The sequence below is a fragment of the Embiotoca jacksoni genome, unplaced genomic scaffold, assembly GCF_022577435.1.
Source record: "Embiotoca jacksoni isolate LCO1_2020_lvr unplaced genomic scaffold, fEmbJac1.0.p SCAF_23, whole genome shotgun sequence".
Taxonomy (NCBI): Eukaryota; Metazoa; Chordata; class Actinopteri; family Embiotocidae; genus Embiotoca; species Embiotoca jacksoni.
The window spans coordinates 8,163,861-8,188,365 of NW_027185374.1; the positions used below are offsets into that span (position 1 = coordinate 8,163,861).

Consider the following 24,505-nt stretch of genomic DNA (forward strand, 5'->3'; position numbering starts at 1 on the left):
TATCTGACTGTGTTTGAAGTGTCTGTTATCTACTGGCTTCCCAAAACAGTAGAGATCCTAGTAAGGTTGCTTGGGGTGCTCCAGAGAATTCAGCAGCAGCAGCATGAATAATCCACAGAACAGTGTTTTTATCTGAGCCACCATTGACGTCCAGCCATTTAATAGTCCATGGGGAGGTCTGTGTAGCATTGGCAACATTGTTTCTCTAAAGACACTGACTGTGTGAAATCTCAAAGCCAATGCCACATAAAAGCCAATCTACCGACATGGAGAGATACCATCTTGTTAGTGAGAAAATGTTTTTTTTGTTTGTTTTGTTTTTAATCACAGCCCATAACTCAACATCAGCGATATATCATTTCTGATTAAAAGTTTCATCTGGCAATAACAAATCTCATGAAAAAAGCCCGGGGCACTATTTTACTATTTACTGCTTAGTCACGCTTGCCCACCGGCTATAGTGACAAACGTTAGTTTAACACTTTCGAACCTGACTGAACGCCCGGCTTCATTCCTCACATTCCTCCACTTCTGCACTAACACCCCGTCTGTGTTTTTGATCTGTTGCAACAAACACCTGCGATCGCTGATCAAAGAGGAACCACGCTGAGATGTGGGAGGGTGTGTACAGCATGTGTGGGAATCGTTGTGTGTGTGTGTGTGTGTGTGTGTGTGTGTGTGTGTATGTGTGTGTGTTTGTGTGCGTGCGCGTGTGTGTGTGTGGCGTGTGATGATTCATTCCTAATTGTCATGACCTGCCTACTCTGCACTACAATGTTGGCAGGCCGGCCTTGCCTAGTGTCTGTGTCCGTCCGTGTGGGTGTTTGCATGTGTGTGAGAAGGCGTCTCTTCCACGGAGGAGACAGGTGGCCGTGATCTATGGCCTCTTACAGGAATCGCCCCCGTCTGTCGCTTCCATGAGAGCCAATAAAAGCTGAGCGCAGGCTCGGATACGTCCATGCACATGCACAAACACAAACACGGCTGTTACGGTAACAACAACGCAATAACACGACTACTGTCTGTGACCCAGCAGCGTGTGAGACGGGAGAAAGACAACAAATTCAGACGGAAGAAACTTCTTCAGACTCACTCCTCTGTAAATAAGCCGTGTGTCACACCACCTCCGCTTTCCCTTCGGGTTTCTCTCTTTCCCCATTCTCTCTGCTGCACATGCGGACAAACACACACACACACACGCACGCAAACACACACACACACACACACACAGAGTCTCACACTGCCAGCCAGCCAGCCATTCGCTCTTCACTCACACCCTCAAATCTTACCAAGCTCAGCTCTCCCTGCTCAGAGGCAGACAGGAGCAGCACGGCAGCCTGTTAAAGGAGTTGAGGGAAGGAGCAGCCGAGTCAGAGGGAGAGAGGAGAGAGGAGGGAGGGGGATGAAAGAGTGAAGGGAGAGCAAAGTAGAGAGAGCACTGTTCCCCATATGCTGAGGGGGGCATGGGCGGTTGAACAAGCTGCCCCCACTGAAGCCTCCTGACTCATGGGAGCGTCAGACTCCAGTCCCCAGAGAGCCTGGAAAACGCTGCCGAACCACGCGCAAGAGGAGAAGGAAGGAGGGGAGCCAGGGAGGAGAGAAAAAAGTCCAGAGAGAAGAGAAGACGAGAGGAGAGAGGGAAGAAAGCCACAACGGTAGGCTGTCCCACTCCGCTGCTGTGCCGTGATGACGTCAGAGGGCATGTGACCCAGGCTCTCCAGTGACGGCACATGGAGGGCAGGAAAGAGACGAGTTTTAAAGCTGGTGCCTTTTGGGTTGTGTGAGGGCTCTGCTCGCCTCCCAAACAACCACAGAACCACAGACGTGCGGCTCGGGGTTGGTGTTTGAGGGCGACCTGGAGTGTAAATGGTTAATCGTCGCGGGCCAGCACCAGTCACAAGGACGGCGCTAAGCGAGTAAGTACGTTCCAACCACACTCGCCAAGCAAGCAAGTCCGACACCATCTGATTTATCCGCAAAGGCGATATTTGCCTCTGCAATTTTTTTTTTTGCTCTATAAAACCAGACCTGGTTGTTACTTGTGGTCATCTGAATAGTTGATACGTAAAAGCATGTCTTGTGGATGGCTTTTCCATTTTTTTTCCTCATGACATGCTCTTGGTTTAGGACGTGTCAAGGGTCACGGAAACCGCAGAGGAACAAAAGTGGGGCTTGCTGCGACCAGAGGCAGCTATGGCATCGAACAGCCTTTTCAGCACAGTGACACCATGTCAACAAAACTTCTTCTGGGGTGAGTACCGCTTCTGCTGCTTGCTGTTGTGTCTGGAGTTCTGGGGTCGGGGGTTTGGGTCGCGGGGAGGACTCTGGGGTCAGGTGTTGAGGTTTGGATGGAGGAATTAAGGGGTTTGAGTAAAAATGGTCAAACATATCGGATCTGAGTGAAGGATCCAGATGAGTGGGGGAGATCAGCTGAGGTCATTGAGGACCCTGCTATCAGGATCCAAGCTTTAGTGGTGGAAGAAAGATCCAACCATCATCAAGGCGCTTTTTTTTTTTTTTTTCTTCTTTTTTTGGGTGCACAAATACCCCCAAAAAAAAAGAAAAGTCTGCACTTAGAGATTGCAATATTTACTCTTATGTGTTGTTTATAAATATTTCTGGAAGAGGGGGATGACATGTTTGTGCAACAAGCCCATAGATTTACAAAGCGATGCCATTGCGGAACCAAAAACAAAAGCACGGGTGATATTTTTGACAGACGTAAACAGACGCTGCAGCGGAGCGTTTACAGTGGAGCATTGAAACAAGATGTGGGGATTTACTGGGCTGTGTATGACTGCGCTGGGTGTCTCTTATTGAGCATCGACAAGAAGTATCGATTAGTTTGCCAAGAAAACTCTGTAATCGCTTCCTGAAATTGTTCGGTCGCGCTGCTGTCATTAATTAATCAGTGTCGATTTCTGCAGCCTCCAGGGAGCCTTTAACCCACAGACATAAATCCAGATTGAACAAGAAGTTGATCCACTCTCATCCTATGAATTCATAACTTAAGTCTGTAATGGTTCATTTAAACTTAAAACAATCAGTTGCTTCTGATTTATTGCTTCTCTGCTAACACTAAAAAACACAAAATATGTTTTCTTCTGTACAATAAACTCTTGATTTGCAGTTTCTTCTCATCGAAATATTGCATGTTTAAGTTCAATTTACTTTTCATATTTATTTTTCTGTCTTAGTCCAATTCCTCCTTGCTTCCTGAAGTGGATCTATAGGAAATAGGACCAAAATATATGAGACGTGTGAACAGTAGCCGTGACAACCTAATGATTTCCAACTACCTGTGAAGGCCATCCTGCATGCTGCAGTTCTGCGGCCTCTGTTTTGGGTTTTGATGCGTTGTGTTGTGACAGCTTCTTTACACAGCCTAATTTCATCAGCCAAATAAATGATGTTTTAGGTTTACCAGATGAATGTCTCAAATTCAAACAAACATTTTCAGTCCCCCCCCCCCCCCCGCGCGACACAAGAAATAGACGGGCTCAGGTTAATAGACAACCCCCTCCCTCCTCTCTCCCCCCCGCTCCTCCCCCGCTCCGGTCCACAGCCTCCGCTCCTCTTGTCCAAATCAAATGTTTAAAAGATGTTTTTAAGAAGTCGCTCCGTGGTCAGACGCAGCTGTTCTGGGCTCCCCCGGCTCCGGCACAGAAGCACGGTGGCTCCTAATGCGCTCTGAAAGCTGGAAAGAGAGGGAGCGTCTCCGACCAATCACCACCACCTATTACCACGTTAACCCCCTGACCTCTCGGTGTGCGCCGGGGGTCGGAGAGCGGGAGAACGAGAGCGGAGGAGAGGAGAGGAGAGGAACGACCGCCACAGGAAATTGAAAGCATGCTGCTAGTAGAGGCAGACAGGGGAAGAGACAGAGAGAGAGAGAGAGAAGAGCAGATGTGCACAGATGTTCAGGTAGAGACGCTCAGAGGGGAGATAGCCGCAGATCAATTCTCATAAAGCATCGCTGACTGATAACTGCTCCGCGCCTCATTGCTGTTGCCCCTGTTTATGAACATCTGGGCAGTAAATCTGTCAGTACAACCACAAAAAGTCCCCTTGACAGCACAGTGTGATTTTGCAAGACCACCAGCTCCTTCTGTTGTATTTATAATTCTGGATAAATAAATGTCGTGTACAGCGCTGTGTCAGAACTGGCAAAAATCAGGATTGGCGTCCTGAATATTTTTGCTTTGGTCAGACAGAAAGGATCTGAGTTTGATTGAAGTTGAGTTCAATAAACTCACATTTACCTTCAATATATCATTCAATATGAAGATTTTAATACATAAATACAGTTCTCTTTATCTTAACTGAAAGATGTAAGTCTCAGCTGTGTTTTCCTCTCAGTTTAAATCCACTCGGTGCACAGAAACATAATAAAACTGAGCTCAAGTGTTGCCTTTTGTTGATTTTACATATTTTCTTGAAGTTCTCCTGCTGCCATGTTTCTCCTGGATCATTTTGTCCAGCGTCAGCCAGTTTGCTGAGACCTACAAAATATTGTTTTGCTAGTTAGAAAGCCACATTGCTCCGTTCCGTCCGTATACTTGTGTTTATTAAGGACATTTTTAATTTAGAACTGAGCGTAGAAATCCCAGCGATAAATTAAAGTGACTTGAGGGAGCGGGCAAATATTCCAAATTGAGAAAAGGGGGCTCATTAAAATTTGTCTTGGCATTTACATCAAGCAATTTTTTTCATTTAATTGCTTCAAATCTATTTTTTTTTTTTTTTATAACTCCTCATACTGGCAGATCAGATGGAGAGGGCAAAGTAATCTTCAACATGTGTGGCACCCACTCAACCACCATGCCTCTCTGGGGAACATTTAAGTGCCTCTTTTCTCTATTACAAACTTAATTACATATAGACAATTAAGTCATGGGAGCAATTATCGTTCAGTAAAGTTGTGCAGTCACAGTAGAGGAAAAGAAAAAAGAAATGCTTACACAGAGAGACCCAAATCAACACGATCAAAAGAGAAGCGGGACGATGAGGGTAAATATCTGAAGACTCCGAGCGGAAAACTTTCCCCAAAAGAAAATCTCAGATAATTTGCAGGGAAACCGTATATGTATTTGAGAAAGGCAGCTTCTGTTGCATAAGTGTTGCCTTAGATCTAACCACAGGGCCTGCTTCTTGGAGACATCTTAAAAGTGAACCAGACATCCTTCCCTTCCCCCCCCCCCCCCCCCCCCCCCCCCCCCCCCCCAGCCGGCGCGAGAGACGTGAAGCCCACTCATCAATAGGTAATTTGAAAATGCCAGTGGGAAAAAAAAAAAAAAAAAAAAAGTGAGAGCTCTTCACTGGCTGCTACTGTGCAGAGAAGACTCTTCCCTTAACTCCCAGCTCAAAGGAACTCTATTTAGCATCGCTTAATTGTACCTCTGAGGCAAACATGTTATTTAATCCCAGCAGGGTCGTATTGATGGAGGAAAATGGTGCTGGTTGTGTTTGTGAGGCTGCGCCAGCTATTAGGACTTATTAGCGCTGGTGGTTCCCATTCGTCTACGTGACTCCTGAGGGCAATCAGGGAGGTGAGGAGTGTTAATGTGATCAGGGTTTAATCAAAGATAGATTAATTGGTCTGCGATTTCACTTAACTGTACTGGAAGTGAATGGTGGGTTAATTGTGGCCAAAAATAAGCTGCAGGCAGTTATTAAAGTCTAAATGAGAGAGTCTCGGGAGCACTGTGACCTGTGATTTTAATGTTGATGTGGAAGCTGAAAGTTTTTTTGTATTTTTTTTTTATAAGTTTTAAGTGTTGAATGTTAAAATAATCAATTTCTGGTTTCTCTTGTTTTCTGGGAAACAAGTCATATTTATATGACATTACAATGTTGGAGCTGTTTCCCTAAGATCTGTAGTATAACATTAGTGTGGCATCTTTCCCGTAAACTGATGCACTTTGCTGCCCCGTCCAGCTGAGAACTACTGACTCCCGTACAATACCGGCTTCTCTTCTGTCCCAAAAAGTTGTTGAATCGAGTGAGATTACACTTATGGCTGTAAAATGGAGACTACAACAACAAATGGAGAATTGAGTGTAAATACTCACAGGGGCTCGGTGTTGTTTTATCCTTCATATTTCAGTAGCTGTGGGGATAATTACACTATTATGATAAGACAACCTGCCAGTTGATTGTGCTCACTGTTGCGTTCTGCTTGTTTAAAGTGTTACTAATAGACTCACATCAATTTTCTCAAAGGAGCTATGAAGCCTGTTTGTTCTCTGCTGTGGGTGCTTAGATCTTCTCTTTTTAATCAGGCTAAATTTGTTCTAAAATCAGTGAATATCTTGACAGTGTTTGCTCGAAATAAAAGCCAAATTGGTGTGTGTGTGTGTGTTTTGGATCGCCCTGGAAGTGCATGCTACGCATAGCAGTGATGTTTGAATGCACCATAATTGCCAGGTAGCTTAATGCCGTTGCAGTGAAGCTTTTAATGCAGCGCTGTGCTATTTTCACACTTAACAAGATCCTGCAGCCCATCATGCATTTCAATAGCATCATGCTGGGCGAATTACCGTTATCCGATATAAGCCCTCAGAGAGGAAGTAACTACCTAACACTTTGAAAATTGGTCTATCTTGGAAGCGGTTCACCGTAATGAAACAGAACACCAGTATTATAACCCGGTTCATGGGCTCGCTTTTCTATTTATTCATGCTTTATTTCAGTTGTTTAAGTTAGAAGATGTCTTTAAGCAGAGCTGATATAGCAAAGTCAAACCACAGGAAAGCTGAGCAGCATTGTTCCAACGTTCCCGTCGCCCTTCCTGCGAAACGGCTGCAGCCGTGTTTCTATAAGGGGGAAATATGGAGTGTCGAGCCCTCTGGAAGTTTGGGTTCAGCGTGTAAAACGATGTGAGCGAGAGCACGGCCGCGGCACCTACACAAGGCTTTACCTGTTCTGCCTCACGCCAGAGAAAAGGGCAGGTTTTTCGCCTTGTTAGTTTAATCTTAAAGGAATGCGGTATCCCCTCTGACTCAGGCCGGACTCCCAAACATAAAACCCTACTTTCCAGCAGTTCAGGAAAAGAGCAGCGATGGTTGGACGTATTTTTTAGAGCAGTTCTGATTATTTACATGATGTAACACATAATGTGCTGCAGTGTAAACATCGAAGCAGCCGGACTGGGCTCCATTTTTTGAAGGCGGCGGTGAAACAAGATGAGTTAAAGGGGCATCAAAGTCTGACTGTGATCAATAGCTTGGCAACACATCAGTGGAGCTGTGTGAGGGGATAAGTACACCTTGTTACAACGCGCCCTCAGACGCTGGCATCGACGCTCACTTTCTCTCAAGTCACGATCATTTATCACTCAGCACACATTCAAAAAAGCACCAGTGGAGAATTTGGTCTTTTTTTTTTTTTTTTTAAATGGGACTTTGGTGTGTAGCATTGTCACAGAGTAATGACTGGTTGAAATGAGTGTAAAGAGTCTAGTTCTCTGTGTGTGTGTGTGTGTGTGTGTGTGTGTGTGTGTGTGTGTGTGTGTGTGTGTGTGTATATATATTTAAGGTGTCTGTGACAGGAAGATCTGTCCATTTGATTAATGCTCTCACTCAAACTGGCACCTGGAACCAATCCCCTCCTCCTGCTGCCCCCATGTGTACTGTGTACTGTGTGTGTGTGTGTGTGTGTGTGTGTCCGTGTGTGTGCATTCCACACACTGCTCCCTTCAGAGGGACCGACGGTGGGTGTGGAGCAGGAGGCGCAGATGGGACCGGGGCGAGTCGGGAGCGGAAGAAAAGAAAGGTGTGTGTGCAGGGGAGGGGAACAATAGCTGGACGTGCAGTGGAGGGTATGGGGTGTCATTAATGCCACACAGGCCCCATCTCCTAATTTGCTCAAATTACCTGCCCACACAGTGGGCGTCCTGCCAGCGCTGAGGTGTGAACACAACAGATCAAATACACCTGAAAATCAGAGAGCCCACCCACTCAGCAACGCCCACACAAGCCTTTCATGGTGCTCTGAATGTGTGTGTGTGTGTGTGTGTGTGTGTGTGTGTGTGTGTGTGTGTGTGTGTGCGCGCGTGCGTGTGTGTGTGTGTGTGTGTGTGCGTGCGCGTGCGTGCGTGCAAGAGAGGGGGCTGCGTGCGTATTCTGTCATGTTAGAGAATATAATGTGAGGAAATTAGAGAGAAAGAAACATTAAAAGAAGGAAAAGAGCAAGTGAGACGGAGATATGATACAAAGAGACGGATCGGTTTGCGCTTATCCAGTAAGAGCAACACAAAACTGACTCTTTTTAAACCACCTCCCATATGGCACTGCGGGGGTGGCCATTTACCATCATCTACCCTCCTCTGCCTCCATTCTTCCCTTTCCTGCCTTCTTCTCTGTCCCCTTCAAGTCCTCCCGCCATCCTTCCCCTCCCACCCACGCTCCCAGGAACAGGGCGATGACAAACATGATGGGGCGGCGATGCTTTGGTCACCACAATAATCAGAGTCACCAGCGCTGCACCACCTGTGGCACACACACACACGCACGCACGCACACACACACACACACACACACACACACACACACACACACACACACAAGCGCGCCTGGTGACCCATTCAAGTGTGTGCAGAGACACTGAAATTAAATATGCCCCAGAGACACAAAGGGGGGTGGGAGGGGCGTAGGGGGATGCTTGGTCTTTGAACTTCGAATAGTGTGTGTAGCTGATATTGACAAGTCTCCGGGGAGAAGAGGGGAAGCTAGAAAAGGTTGCTCTCATTTGTAAACTGGCCTCCAGAGAGGAGGAAGGAGCAGAGAGAAAGAGAAGAAAGAAGAATGAAGAGAAATGGGGATGAGAACGAACTAATTTAGAAGGTCACGTGTTGATGCTTTACTTTAACGGCCCTCTGCAGCATTTATAAGGATTGTAAAATATTTAGGAGGACACGGTGATGTGGCTCTACGCAGACATGCCGACAGTTTTGTTGGTAGTAAACATTTTTGACAACAATTATAACTTCTCCCCGCAACACCTTGAATCCCTGCCCGTTGATATCCTCGGGGCCTCGAATACTGCCGTTTTGTCAGAGACGTCAGTGTCGGAGAGAAACGCTCGAGCTGGCCTTCGACGTCGCGACCACCCGGGTCGCAGAAAGAGCGACGAAGTGAAGAGCCGGTTTAAGGTGGTTAAATTGAACAAACGTCAATTTAATGTGGATTCAATGTGGTTTAAGGTGGTTAAATTGAACAAACGTCAATTTAATGTGGATTCAATGTGGATTACTTTAAAGTAACGAACAGTCAGTTACTTAAGTAACGATTGTGAAGTAACTTGCATGAATATGCGTAACACGACTTATTTCAAACCAACCAAGATCTTTGTCCTTTGCACCAAAACCCAGACAAATGAGGACTGCGTCACATTTAACCCAAACCGTGATCTTTTCCTCAACTTAACCATGTGGGGTTCTGGTGCCTTCGGACTTTGTGCGAATCTCTGAGACGCCTGTGAGCTGTGATAAAACGGCATTGTTTGTTACCCCGGGATGAAAACAGGTCGTAAATACGCAGGATACGATAGAGGTAACCACAAATGAAGACGTGTCAACTTGGAAGTTTCATTCTTGACCTTGAACAGCAACAACAACAAAATTTAAGTCAAGGATTACTTTTTGTAATTTGTCAGGGAAATTTGCGTTGTACCTCTTGGCCTTGACAGAGTTCATCTATGAGACTGAAGGAGACATATTTAAATAATAAATTAATGTGTGTTAAATGTTATTAGAGCGAGACTTGCACGTAAGTATGATAGTGTTTAAGCACCTCACTAGAAGGAGCCATCGTTGTTGACAGATACATAAGAAACATTTCATTTTCTTATATTTATAACAACATATTGTAGTGCATCATAAATCTTTCATTAAGTGTTAATCTACTTATAAATGCTGAATAGGTGGCTCATATTAAGCGGTTCCACTTTTTGTCTTACACTTCTGCTGCAAATTGTCGGCAGTCGGCATGACTCTTGTTTGTGGAAAAAAAAAAAAAAAAAAAAAAAGTTTTGAACGATTTCTGCTCATACAGCAATGTTACAAAACTGCAAAATCCCCGACGTTACATTTCAGCTCGTTTCAAAGTGCTTTCCTGTCACCGGGGCCGACATCTCTGGAGAACTCGGCTGTCGTTTTTTTTTCTTTCCATGTCGATCCCCGAGCTGTTCCAGTTTACACACGTTCAATCCAATCACGCCGCTCCGACAAGCAGCGCCGTCTGATCAAAGTCTCTATACATACACATCGTCTGATCCTCACTGCCGCACGCTTTCAGTCTGGAGTTGAATCCTGTCACTCACCCAGACAGCTGCTCTCTTACAGTCGTCTGTAGTTCATTTTGTTGTCGCAGTTAAAAGTTTCCCCCTTTCAACTGTTGCTCATTCTATTTCGTGTCTTTCCCCAGAGGAAATAGGTCTCTCTCTCTTTTCTCTTCCTCCTTTTTTTTTTTTTTTTTTTTTTTTTTTTTTTTGGACAATAACGGGCCTTTTTCCACTTCACTTCTCCCGATGCTGAATGAGCAAAGGAGGATCCCAGAGGAGCAGGAATATTTTATTAGTGTGATATTTTGAAAGTTCCTCTCCTCCTCCTCCTCCTCCTCCTCCTCCTCTTGTCTTTCTTCCCCTCTCGTGATGGAATTTTAGGATGCTGCAACAATTCTGTCTGTGTGTGTGAAAGAAAACAGCTCACACAGAGCAGCGACAATTCAAAGTTACAGCTAAATGACAGGCTGGGAGCTCCGGTCTTTTGAATCGCATTGTTTTCTTTTTATTCCTGCTTAGGAGGAAGAAGAGGAGGGGGGGGGAGAAAAAAAAAAAAGGCCAATTGGGACAGAGAGCGAGCAGTTCGGTCTCGGGAGAATTACTCTCAGCACAAACAAAAATAGCAGTCATTTTTTGCTGACAAACACTTTTTAAAGCGAGGTTTTTTTTCTTTTCTTTTCTTTTTTGTCAAGTTGGGCTGTTTCTGTTTTCTTATTTATGACAAAGCTACCATTTCTGTCTGGAAAGGGTACCGTGTGTATATTATAGCCTTGATTTACTGTAGCTTAAAGATGTACGAGGAAAATAGGGCAACGAGGGATGTTCTTTAGCTTTAGCTTCGCACTGTTTCCTTAAAAAATAAAAAAAAAATAAAAATAGAAAACATGCTAATTTAGGAAAGTTCATAGATCTTTGTAATGCTTCACCTAAATGTCACTTTCACATGAATTCTTCATTACACCCAGGAGTACACCTCCACACTCTGCATGCACACACAGAGCCAGACAGATGCACACGCCCTTTCCCTGCAAGACCCTGCAGATGCAGCAGAAACAGTAGAGTTGGTCTCTCTGGTAAACAAACAGTGCGAGGCTGCTGGGAGTCTTCACCGGGCCTCCAAATTATAGTCTGGTTAACCAAAGTCTCCGAGCCAGCCCGTTTATTGCGACACACACACACACACACACACACACACACACACACACTCATATACCGTACATACACACCCACATGCATATGTGCACATATGCACATGACCTAGTATGCACATTAAAGGCACTATAGAGGCACACTTGAAAAGCACATATACAATCAGCTTCTAATGGGAGCTTGTCTGTGCTGCACAGTTGAGCTGAGGGTAAAGAAGGTTTTATAGACATAAGAGAGACTGAGAGGGAAGCACACCCCAAGGGCCCATAATAAATATTACCCAATCATCGGGCTCACAGTGTGAGACTATTACTGATGAAAAAGAACGCCTCGCAATGTAAACACAGGCTTAATGTTTACAGCTTTTAACCCTGTATATCCGTTTTACGATACAGAGGTTTTTTACTGGCTGAAGTGAGTTTGTGTCGCCTGAAAGATGTTTCGGGGAGCCAGACGATGAGGAGCGGTGGTTTGTAAGGCGTCAAATATTTGCGGGAACGATGCAAAAAGAGCATTTATGTAGTGATTTTTAAACCATATTTCAGTGATGGGGAGGTTGGATTGTATAGAGCTTCTTTAATTGTCTCTAAATGAGTTCTGCAACTACTGGGGACAGATTTGAGTCCCTCGAGGATGCAAGAACACATCGGAGTGATCTACGACATCATAAAATGCATTTATAATATTTAAGATGATCAGTTCTCGCAAAATTATTCGCCATAAATCTGGTGCTTCCAGAGCGACAGCGTATTCCGAGCGGACAATTTAATTGTCAGCCGGAGACCACATCCTAACGTCCCTCGTTGCCAAAGAGGGATTTTTTTTTTTCTTTCTATGTGTGACGTTCAAATTCTCAGCTTTGCCATAATGCAACACCACAGAATAGATTGTGTTTGAAGGACAGCGTTTCACAACGTAATTGATGTTCCCCGTGGGACCCGGCAGTCGATGAGTCTCCTCCGTTCAGGACTCCATTGACGCTCTATGAATCTGGAGTCATCCGAGTCTCAGTGAGGGGCAGAGCACACCCGACATGAAAAGGCCCTGTCCTGGAATAACCAGTCAATTCTGAGTGTGTGTGTGTGTGTGTGTGTGTGTGTGTGTGTGTGTGTGTGTGTGTGTGCGCGCGTGCGCGTGCGTGCGTGTGTGTAAAACGCAGGGTCAGAAGTCGCATAATCAGGCATTTATCTTCGGTGAAATCCCGTTTTCCCTCAACTTTGATGACGCTTTCTGTCACTGGAGCCTCTTTTCCAAAGACGACTGGATTTGATTTTGTCTGAGGACATCTCAGGCTTGGAGCTATGAATGTGAACTCCATCCCGTCTGCCTCTTTCTCTCCACACCCCGACCTTGTTGTGAGTCACTTCTGACCAGTGGCCTAATAGGCACAGTGTAATTATAGGATTACGGTTTCAGGCTGATCTCTGGGTGAGCTGCATCAGCTGTGGCGCTCTCGATTTGATTCTTTTAACTCATTCGGCATCAGATGCTATACGTAGGGCCTCTCAGAGCGTTCACAAGCCAAGACTTCCTGGGGCCATATTTGACGTCTGAACGGTTTGGAATTCAAACGAGTATGTATGGCTCCAGGTTGCAGAGTTCAGGCTCAGTGTTTTGGAGCTGCTCCGAGCTGGACTGTGATCAGGGAAGAGATCAGGAAAAGGAGAAAGAGAGAAAGAGGGAGTGCGATCCAGAGTTGCTCGACGCACGCCGAGCGCGGTGGCTGCTCGCACTGCTCGCCCAGCACTTTCATTTTTTTCATTTTGTGTTTATCTGATTGGCTGTTGTCTCAACGCTGAACATACTCACTTAACTGACTGACAGTTTTGATGTTCGTGACCCCCCAGAAATGAAGCAGTAAAGCAATGCCACGGCTTCGTCAAGTAAGCTTTCCTACACGGGCTGTAAAAGTCCATTCACGATACCCATTCTGTGATGATAGCCAAGCAAAACAAATGGTATATTTAATACACATTTTAAACGCTCCACAACAAAAAATGTATATGGGACATTTCCAGGTGTGGGTTTGCTCTGTCTCTGGTTAAATGTTTATGTCTGCGTGCAATTGGGCATCCGTGACTGACTTTTTTTTATTTTTTTATTATTATTTTACCTCCTCCATCTGGCACTCTTCTCCACCTCCTTATTTCGATTTGGACCCGGTGCACCTGGACATTCCTCCACCCTGCCTCCGTGCATATACATACATACATACATACATACATCCTTGCCTCCTGTCTCCTTCCTTTTCCTCTCCGGTTTTTCAGCCGCTGCCCGTCCTTCCAGTCTTGACACTGGATGAGTGGAAACGGGCGAGCGATAGCCGATAGCCCCCCTGCGAGCGCTCGTCTGGGCCGCTGCCTTTTTTTTTTTTTTTTTTTTTTTTTTTTTTTGCCTCTTGCCCATGCAGTCACTCTATCTATCTCGCCTGTGCGTCCTCGCCTCACATAAATCATCCTGGGTCGTACTGCCCGGACAGGGAGAACAGAGAGAAATATCCCCGTGTAAATCTGGTATTAGTTTTACCTCGCATAATGAACACAGGGCTAAACGGTCCTGGATACATGAGAACAGCATGTCTTGCAGATGTACTATAAATATTTTGATACTAGCCGGCTAGTTTGCAGAGGGGAAGTAGACCAGTGAAATACACAGAGGAAGGGGGAAAGTGTAAAGTGGAATGTTGGCCTAGCCCGAGTGTCTGTATTGTCTTTAGCACCTACAGAGGGTCTCGGTCCAAGAAAAACGCTCTTTACGGGGTTCCTGTTCCCAGCCGTGGTCCGGTACCACTCCTGGATACGCTGCGTTTCCTTCAAGCCAATCCTTCAAACTGGTCTCCACGGAGCCGGGCTCATTGTTTGATTAATAGCACGATTGGCCCTGATTGACTGATAGATGGTTTGAAGGGAAAACCAGCACCGCTTTAGGGACATTCAGGGACCGAGTCTGCACCGCCGATGGTTTTGATTGGTGGGACGGCTGAAATAAAGTGAAGGACTAATAATAGCATAGCTAATGACACAAAAGCTGCGTGGAGAGGGGTAGCCTGATATGCCTAATGGCTTTAAAGATATTCTGTTGCAGCTATGTGAAGACAAACTGTGAAATCCATGCAAACACGCTCGCATACAAAAGTGGAAAAACTGAACTCCTCCTTAATGGCATGTTTCTGGCCTCAGCCCCGGGCACTGTCACCCTACCCCATCAAAGAGCCACATGCACACGCGCACACGCACACGCACACGCACACGCACACACACACACACACACACACACAGAGAAACCCTACAAATACACTCTCGCACCCGCACCGTTTTAGCGCAGTGACAGCAGGTGGTGTGTGACACGTCAACATCTGAAGGTTCCCTGGCAGACCCAGATGGAGTTCTCAGCTCCGTGCGCCCCACTCGCTCAGATCTATCATTGGGACTCTTTAATGGCAGCCTTCGTCACATATTACCGCTTTATTTTCTCCTCTCCATCTCCCAGCCCACAGAAGTTCCTTTTTTGTTCCTATTTTTAAGTACAAGTGATCTCAATTAGGGACCTCCATGAAGGCGGTAGGCGGCAGACAGTCAGAGCAATAAGAGCAGAGAGGAAATTGTCTTTATACCCCTCCTCCCTCCCTCCCTCCCTCCGCCTCCCCCCTCCCTCCTTACCCTCCTACCACAAGCCGTGAGCAGCCGCCCCCTCCATGTCTCCATCTCTTTCCATGCTGCTCACTGCCATTTCAAAAACCGAGTGAAATATCAGACCCTCTTTCGGCATCTCGCGTCAAAACACTATGTACATATTAAACTCGGTACGCACGGCCGCTGCAGCCATCTCAGCATCTGATACAACTTGGGTTGCAGTCTGTGAATATAGTTGCATAGGGACACGCACACACAAACACACACACACACACACAAACAAACACACAAACACACCGCAGAACGTGCCGTCCCCGTCCCAACAGTTCACGTGATGTCACGGTGCTCGGTCACAAACAGTCATTAAGGGCTTAGCTGTGATCTGGGATCAGTCGTGAGCCGGTGAGGTCACACGAGGAGTAAAGTTTCTGCCCGTCGTCATCCTCCTCCTCCGCATGGCTAGCTGGCTCGCTGACCGGCAAAGCTAGCATTGCGGCTACATGCCTCCGTCCTCCTCCAGGACGCTTGTGGCTGATTTTGCTCGAGCGGGGCCGCATCTTTTCGGCCTGGTTAGCTGCCCGTGCAGCCTGGTGGGCTCGCTGATTGGTTTTGCTGGCAAGCCGTTCGGCCGGTGGCCCGCCAAACATGGAAACATCCCGTTAGAGCTGAAAAAGCCCGGGCCTCGTCACTGCGCTCCTCTAGAAAGCTATAATTAAGTGTCTTGAAAAATGCACCACTGTGAAATGGAGCCTTAATCCTGAGCCTTAAGTGGCTGTACTTTTCCTCCTGAATGGTGAGAGTACAGTAGATGCTTGTGAGAAGGAGAGGGAGAGCGCGAGGAAGAGTTGTACTGAGAGACGGACATTATTGTTTTTCTATAGGAGTTAAAGGGAGTGTATTTGCACGAGCCCGTGTCGTTGGTTTTGTCCTGTCATCTTCCCTAATGAGTTAGACGTGGCCTCTTCGTTCTCCGTCTCTCTGTGAATGTCACAGAGCGAGAGAGATGTAAAGTTCACAGACACACAGGGCAGGATTTTGCATGGTTAGTTTGCTGACAACATCACAGGCAGCGGGGGTGTGCGCACATATTAGCGGTTCACACAGCCTTTGTCATTCCAAGTGGGAACGAGAACAGAAACTTTTTATTGCACGCTTGATATCTCGACAGGAAAATTAGCCGGAGAACGTCAGCTGAGTTCGATTTTTATTGAAAACAAATAATTGAAACTGAGCGGCAGAAATACTGTATTACCATAAATCATAAAGCGCACATCCTGCTCAATGTGGTATACTGTGGTTCTTCACTGTTAGTGACTTCTCCTACTGTGCAATGACTCCGAGCCAGTGTAACACAGTAGATGAATAATACCAGAGCTGAGAGAGACGATGCAGCTGTGCACCAGGCGAGCTGCAGACCCACCGAACAGCTAAACAGCTTTATGCTAGATTCATTACTACATCACGTTAAATCTGTTAATACTAAGCAGGATCGCTCAAATATCCCACAAGTCCACCGTTCCAGCGTTCGCATTTAATCAAAAGATAATTTGGAATAAAATCGGCGACACTGGAGCGGAGAAGTGGCGCTTTTGATCGAACGGCGCACACGGGCACATTAACGCCTTCTCTGCTGTCTCCATCACATCAAACGGTGGGATTTTTAAACTTGAGTTCACCCAAAACCTCTGAATGACAGGAGAGCCAGACAGGCAAGGCCTTACTGTATAAATGTGGATCGTATCCTGTACAGGGAAGCTGGAAGACAGATGCTGGATGTGCAGTTGAGAAGCAAAGCGGAGTCAGATGGGACAAACACTCCTTTGATGAGCCGAGCTTGTCAGGGTTTAAGTCACGACTAGGTGAAAGGGGGTGGGAGGGAGAAGGGGGGGGTGCGGAGGGGGGCCTGGGGTTGAGCCGGGAAAATATGGTGCCTCTGACGGGACAATAACAGACTGCAGCAGATCCAAATTTAGACCTGATTGGTTTGCCTTAAGAGAAGTCATATAATGTACTTTTAAAAGGCTCTTTTACTTATAAATGAAACAAGGAGACGGGTCTGAAGTTCAATTCCATCTCAAATTTGAGTCCAAATTAAAAGTAATAAGGCTGATTGAGATGATGGCATGAAATTGACTCAGAGGTTGTTATTTCATCCCGAACATTTCCTAAATTAAATTCCACTACAACATGTAGGATGTTTTCCACATTACTGCACATGTAGTCAGCGATGAAAAAAAGAAAGAAAGAAAAAGAAATTATCGGAGCTGAAACTTAACTCTGCTGGAATAACCGGCTCTACGGTTCCTGCAAGGCCATGTTTATCGCTATTACAGATTTAATTACTACTATTCACATTTATCCATCCATGAATTGTTAGTTGATCTTTGAGAATGTCGGACAATGTGAACCATATTTCTGGTGTTTGGGGCACAAGGAAGGGAAGTGTAACTCAATCACTCCTCTGCCCCCCACCCCTCCATCCACATGACGAGGTGCCAGATGCGTGTCAGTGCTTTTCAAACTTTATATATATAGAGAGAGAGATATATATATCTCTCTCTCTATATATCTATATCTATATCTATATCTATATCTATATATATAGAGAGAGAGATATATCCCTCCCACATCCTCCCACTCACACACAGGCTCAGCCGTGTACGTATGTGCACATACACACACACACATACATCCTTACTTGTGAAACACAAGAAGTCCAGTTATTTCAAGTGCTCCGGCTGTGTGCTGCAGTGAAAAAAAACTTCTTTTTTTTGTCTCGACACAGAAATTTGTTTGTGAAAATATATAAAACTAGATTCAAGTTTACAACATAAATACAAGCTACAAAAGCCCCGGCAGGATCCAAATAACCCCGACAGCTGTGCCTCCCTGTCGTCCCATTTATTTAGAAACAGGCCTGGAGTATCAAAGACCTTTGTCTTAAAGACTCGCTGCAATAAAAGCCTGTTTGGGAGCAACGGAAAAGGAACACAGAGTGGCAATACACATGCTGCTGTGTGATGTGGCACTCAAAGAAAAAAAAAACAAAAAAAGTCTCATTGGGAGACTGATGGGTAATCAGGGAAGAGAAGGGGGGGGGTGATGAGAGACGGCTGAGATATGGCATCTCACAGAGGGTAGATGATGCCCTCTACAGTAGACAGAAGAGGGGCAGGCGAGGTGGGCCTTCTCTCTGCCTGCTTTCAGTGCTGCATCTTCACGGAATATATATATATATATTTATATATATTGCATGAAATATAGTTATTGTTTTTTTTTTCATTTGATGTGTTTTTTTTTTAATAATAGTATGACGTTTGCAAAGGAGTGGAAAGATGCCACTAATCATTTTTAAAACAATATTTTATTCAAAATTTTATTTGTTGGTTCTTGTTTTTTCCATGCTTTCAAACATGTATCATTTCAAAGTTAAATATTATTTTGCAGTAGTATTTCGGATTCAAAAATAAATAGCAATTAATTTTTTTTAAAAAAGAAGTACTTATGTGTTATCAACAAAATGTACAAAGATGATCAAAAGTAAAAATTGGCCCTCTGAGGGTTCCACTGATACTCAATTATTATTGCAGATCCACTCGTGTATGGCAGCATCTTATTGTTTTATTTGGGGGAGGTGGAGCTAATTTGAGCTATTTTACATACTGTTGAATAGATTATATCTAGATCTATATCAACCTATTATATGTTATATAGTTATTTTATAGGTTTTGTGTGTAAAATATTAATCTGAAAAGTAACAAGTAAATCCAGGTGCCAAGTAAATGTACAATATTTCCCTCTGAAATGTATAAAAGTAGTAAAAATGAAATGGAAGTATAATAAAAAATGCAAGTATTGTATCTCATGTGCGTACTCCACCACTGTTATTTTTGAAATACGCATACAGTAAGTTGTGCGTAATTACACAGTGAAAATGATCCAGGAACTCATATTTCGTTTTTTATTGATATGGAATGGAACAGCAGGGCATTTTAACAGCATGAGGCACAAACTGGTGAAGTTGAATTGAACATAAATGACTCTCCTAAACGGGCAGTCGGTTCGCATGACAGCCACATGGTTGGATGAACATAAATTAAAGCCCGTGTAAAGCAGAATACCTGTACACCTGCACAACAGCTCTCCCCTGCGACCGAGTGAAACTCTACTCCTGCGCCTCTACCTGACTCACCGCTCTCCGGTGACTCACTCACTCCTACCGTACGGAGTGCAGCTTCTCACCCGGGCTGGGCTCCCCTTCAAACTCTCCTGTGAGCCGCACATTATCAGGACATAGTGGTAACACAACACGCTCTGATGGACTCGTGCGTGTTGCTGACTGGAAATGACCACCTTCAGAGTTGGGAGCGCACGGACGGTCCGGGGCAGCGGTAATATGTCGGTATGTTGTACTTTAGGCTGTGTGTGTGTGTGTGTGTGTGTAAACTCTGAAAGTGTGGATAGAGACAGATAGAAAGGCGCGAGACGTGGCCCCTGGTGTGCTTCGCGAAGGTATAGACATTACACGGAGAGCTGTCCGGCGCTCTATATAGGCGTGATAGATTATGGCGGAGGGAATGGATCTGACTCCAGACACCACGTGTTGGAGTCGCATCAGCGCAATAATTGCTGGGCGCTCGAGCTATATAAACCACAAAAAGCCTGAGCACGGGAAACCCCGGCCTCCAAACACTAACCGCATTTACGGCTACAAAAACGGGATTCATTTTTCCGCCGCCTTCATCTCACCGGCGATGATTATTTTTTTTTTTTTTTCTTTCCGACTTCATCAACCTTTTTTAACCCCATATACAAAAACCTGCGCCTCGGCCGGAAGATTTTACAGAAAAATATGTACAATGTGCAGGCGTCGTGGGATTATAAATAGCTCCATTAAGTATTGTTAAAGCTTACCCCTTTGACTTTGAAAACGTTTTTGTGTGTACATAGCCTGCGGGCTTCCAGAGCGCCTTTCAGTTTGGCACAAAGACTTCAATGACGCACCTGGAGCAGCGCTTTGACTTCTCACTAAAGGAAGACAGACAAAAAAAAAAGTTTTTTGAGCATCTGGGTCGACTGTTCCATTTTAGTCCTGCTTTTTTTGTAATTGTATAGCCTTTTACACGCTCGGACATTTATTTGATGTTATTTATATCCACACACGAGCAACTACGCCTGCGTTATGGCACATGGACTCTTCCCCCGAGAAGTTTGAAAAAAAAAAAAGAGCTTGTCATTTAAAACATCATCAAGTTTTCAAGGCTTGTTTTTCTTGCCGGAGAAGTATGTTTTATGTCGTTTGAAGGCGCCCACTGAAGTTTGTAGTGGAGAGAGTTTTGAAACGCGGTGTGCGCTCACCGAGTCCCATTTTCCATTGGCAGGCGCGCTGAGGCTCAGCGAGCAGCGGCGCACGCTCCGAGTTTCTCCCTGAGTGTGTGAGAGAGGAAGAGAGAGCGGGGGAGCTGGAGAGCCTTTGGTGCCTTTTCTGATAATCCGCGCTGTTGTGATGCGAATTCCCGTAGATCCCAGCGCCAGTCGGAGGTTCAGTCCGCCGTCCAGTAGCCTCCAGCCGGTCCCAGGGAAGATGAACGATGTGAGCTCTCCTGCCGGGCAGCCGGACGCGGCGGCGGCGGTGCCAAGACTGCGTCCCCACGAAAACCGCAGCATGGCCGAGATCATTGCCGACCACCCGGCCGAGCTCGTCCGGACCGACAGCCCCAACTTTCTGTGCTCGGTCCTGCCCTCCCACTGGCGGTGCAACAAAACGCTGCCTGTCGCCTTCAAGGTGAGTTCCGACTCAGAGATGTGCTGCTAAATTAAAAGGTGTAAAAGCCGCAGAATGATCCCGGAGTTCACTGTAAGACAAACAACCATGAAATGAAGCGGAAAATTGTATTTTAAAAAGAGTGAACGGATGATTTTTTTTCTTGAAAGACATCGGGAATTAATTTCATATTGTTAGATGCCGTGAATTTCGAACTTTTCCCCCCCTTATGTCCCACGAGACTATTTATCACCTGGACTTATGGAAAATGTATTACCAATGACATATTTCAGGCTTTATTAACATGCATAAAGTTAATAATTTTACATTAAAAACAAATTATAGTCAGAAAATAATTTTAAAGACATAAATTAAAGAAAATTGTCCATGTGGTCGTGTAAATATAAGTTAAAATGTGTCAACATGTTTTAAAAAAACGAATCACATGTTTACATTGTTTTCTTCCGAAATTTTGTTAATATAGCAACATTTTAATTATTTCCAAACATCAGAAAATGGGATGCTTTTTTTTTTTACTGTAACATTTGTTTATTTAAAACGTCTCCCCACAGCAACAAAGACAACATTGTATTGATGTTGATAAATTCAGTTTTATTTCTTGTAGATGTTATTTTAAAATACCAGACCTATTAAACAAATATAACAGCATGTTATGTAATTTACATTTACCTCTGTTTTAATCACTACTGTAATGATCATGCTAAATTCTTTTAATTTGTTGTCACAGTTGAGTTTGACTGGGCTTTAAATAAGCTGAAATGCACAGAAAATTTTATTTTTAAATAAAACCCGAGAGTTATTCTTTTTGGCCTCTGCAGGCACTTTTGAAGCCTCAACGTGGTTTTTGCTCCCATGATGTTTCACAGGAAAGGCCTTATTAACATGACAGATATTATTTAAAGTCTGAATCAAAGAGAAAATTTGTAGCTGTAACTCTGGCTCCAAATCAAATGTGACACTTTATAAAAATTGAAGTGTTATTTAACCATTCCTATTACTACGACTCTGTAATTATCGCAGCTCTGTCGGCCTACTCATCCTCTTTTATCTGCGTCCAAGAATCTAAATGATAACACGAGGCCCCTGCACTTTTGTCTGGAAGTCTGCATTTGAGATGGTTCACAAAATCCCATTCATCATGATATCAAACTGCTCTAGGGGAGCAAAATTAAAACCATTAATCAACATCATTTGGAGGAGGCTGACATGGTGCGAAGCAAACTAGATGGTTTTGGATAAGTGGAACCAAGGAGGAAGAAGGGTTCACACATTTTGTCTTTTAAACTAAAAGAATTCCTTTTTTAATGTTTTTTTTTTTTTTTTTTTTTTTTTTTTTTATTTATTACACCATGAACAGAAGAAAAGAATAAGTTGTAGCATACTGTACATGAAGGTTATATTTTACCAGTTTATTGTCACAGGACGACTTTAAAACTTTGACCTTAACCGTTCTTGAATTTCTGCCCTTTGACCTTCGTGTCCCTGACAGGTGGTCGCCCTGGGAGACATAACTGACGGGACCGTTGTCACCGTGATGGCGGGCAACGACGAGAACTACTCCGCCGAGCTGCGGAACGCCTCGGGGGTGATGAAGAACCAAGTAGCGCGTTTCAACGACCTGCGCTTCGTGGGCCGCAGCGGCAGAGGTGAGGCCCGAGGCTCTGTGTGCTCCATTCACTGCAACGCTGCTACGACTCAGCCGGAGCTATTAGGTTCAGTGGAGTGGATTAGTGGCCACAGTCCCAATACGTGGCAACCACATAATGATGACTCTAACTACAGACTCAAATCCCACCACGCGTCTCCCAAAGCCGGAGTGGCGATTCGTGCTGCTTCCCCCTCAAAATGAGACTCCTTCATATATTTCACATCTTTTAATCCAGACGAAAAACAAACACGCTTTATAGGAAAAAAAAACAAAAACCTTTTTCTTATTTGTAATCAAAACATTGGACAAAGAAGGATGCAGTAGAAAGTGTCGATCCGATAACAAGAAACACTTGTTTTATTTTTTTTTTTTCATCCTTAACTTTCACCTGACGTGACCCAGCTCAGTTGAGGCTCGTAAACATGTTGGGTGGTGCTGCTGCCTCGCAGATGATCACTTTCCGCGCATATCTTCGGGCTGTCAAGGCAGAGACACACTGCTATTGAGTCAAGTGGCATTCCCCGAATGTTTGGCGTCACTAAAGTGACTATTTGCATCATTTACTGTCCTGTTACTAAATCATGTCTTTTTACGATTTGACATTTTGGCTGTGACGACGTGCGCTCGCCCTCTCTCACCCGCTCCTAACTTTCTGGAGCTGTTTTTCTATTCTGTTTTTTTTTTTTTTTTTTTGTGCGAGTCTTGCAGAACGTGGTCGCCTGCAATAAGTTGATGGTGATAAGTGCTGTCAGCAGCTCCGCCAGTGACTTCACTTCTTGGTTTCCTTCTCTGTAGTAGCTGTCAGAAACAGGGGAGGAAGCAGAGGAAGTCCGGAGGGATGAGGGGGTGATAAAGCATAGAGAGGAGAGCAGAGGCATGTCGACTGGACCTGTTGCCACGGAGACCTTTGCGTGCGTCCCCTTTGCTGTGACACAGAATCTAGTAACAGGAAGTGACATAGGAGCCAGGGAAGATCAGACTACCAGGTGTCTGAAATCAATACCCAGCAATGACAGATAAGTACAAGCAGAGCGAACCGATAGGATGTTAGATAGCTAAAAGTCATGCAGAGAGGAGGATGTAGCCAGCAGAGATGGACAAGGATTGATAGTCGCGGGGCTGAAATGGTGCCGCGTCATGATGATAGCGGCGACGTGTAGGACGGATAATTCTGAGAGGAATCAGATACCGTCGATAGCATCAATAGGCTTAATCGTGTAGTGTGCAGGTTTACCTTGACAGTAAGCAGAAATTAGATGACGGGTAATAGACGACAGCAGAGAGGATGGCAGGGACACAGGAAAAGTGACGCACTGGGTGTCCCACTTTATCGTAGATCAGCAGCCCTGCTTCACCCTCATGCGCCTCCAATCAGGTCTGTGGGACACCTGTTGCTTCTGTGATCTGCTATCTCTCCCCTGGCTCGTCTTATCACTTCATTGAAAAAGCGTGTTTATAGGGCGGGCAGAGCGTGCAGAGGAGGAGGAGGGGAGGACGCGCTCGGGTAGAAGGCTGCGACTCAATGGACAGCTGCCCCCTCCCCCTCCCCAACTTCCTGTTTCCTGCGCGTAGCCATGGCTACAGGACGCGTCTGCATACCTCAAACGTTAGTGTTGCTGCTGACTTGGCCGCTGTGCTCTGATTCACAGCATTCCCCGTGCATGCTCATAGGAGCGCATACGCTTGCACAGACAAACACTCACACCCCAAGGCAGCAACTGCTGGGGATTAGCGAGAAAGGAAGTGACTATTAAAATGCCTCTCGCCCACTCACACTGCATCAGAAATTCTGGATAACAAGATACCGGCTCCGGCAGTCAAGCTTCCATTTAGACTTCGACAAAGAACCCAAATAGACCCTCTCAAGCAGCCAATGTTGTCTGTTGTTAATCCTCTTAAAGTCGATTTTACTCAGTTTGTATTAGCTTTTATGTGATCACAACCACACTTGTGACTCGGGGATGGTTTTCAGATGAATACCGGTCATTGTCTCCCTGGATGGTATGTCAT

At 45.1% G+C, this 24,505-nt stretch overlaps 1 protein-coding gene across 2 annotated transcripts in view; it reads left to right on the forward strand.

The window, feature by feature from the left end:
- The first annotated feature begins 2,163 nt into the window (after positions 1-2,163).
- The window catches only part of runx2b (RUNX family transcription factor 2b), a 39,944-nt gene continuing 17,602 nt past the window's right edge, over positions 2,164-24,505 (forward strand). The window contains exons 1-3 of one of the 2 annotated variants that reach the window (XM_069158592.1): positions 2,164-2,251; positions 20,585-20,847; positions 22,337-22,493. In XM_069158592.1, the coding sequence (XP_069014693.1) occupies positions 2,194-2,251; positions 20,585-20,847; positions 22,337-22,493 (478 nt within the window). In that variant the 5' untranslated portion in view covers positions 2,164-2,193. Of the gene's footprint in view, positions 2,252-19,249; positions 19,465-20,584; positions 20,848-22,336; positions 22,494-24,505 lie in introns of those variants that run through there. The other variant, XM_069158593.1, reaches the window with a different exon arrangement.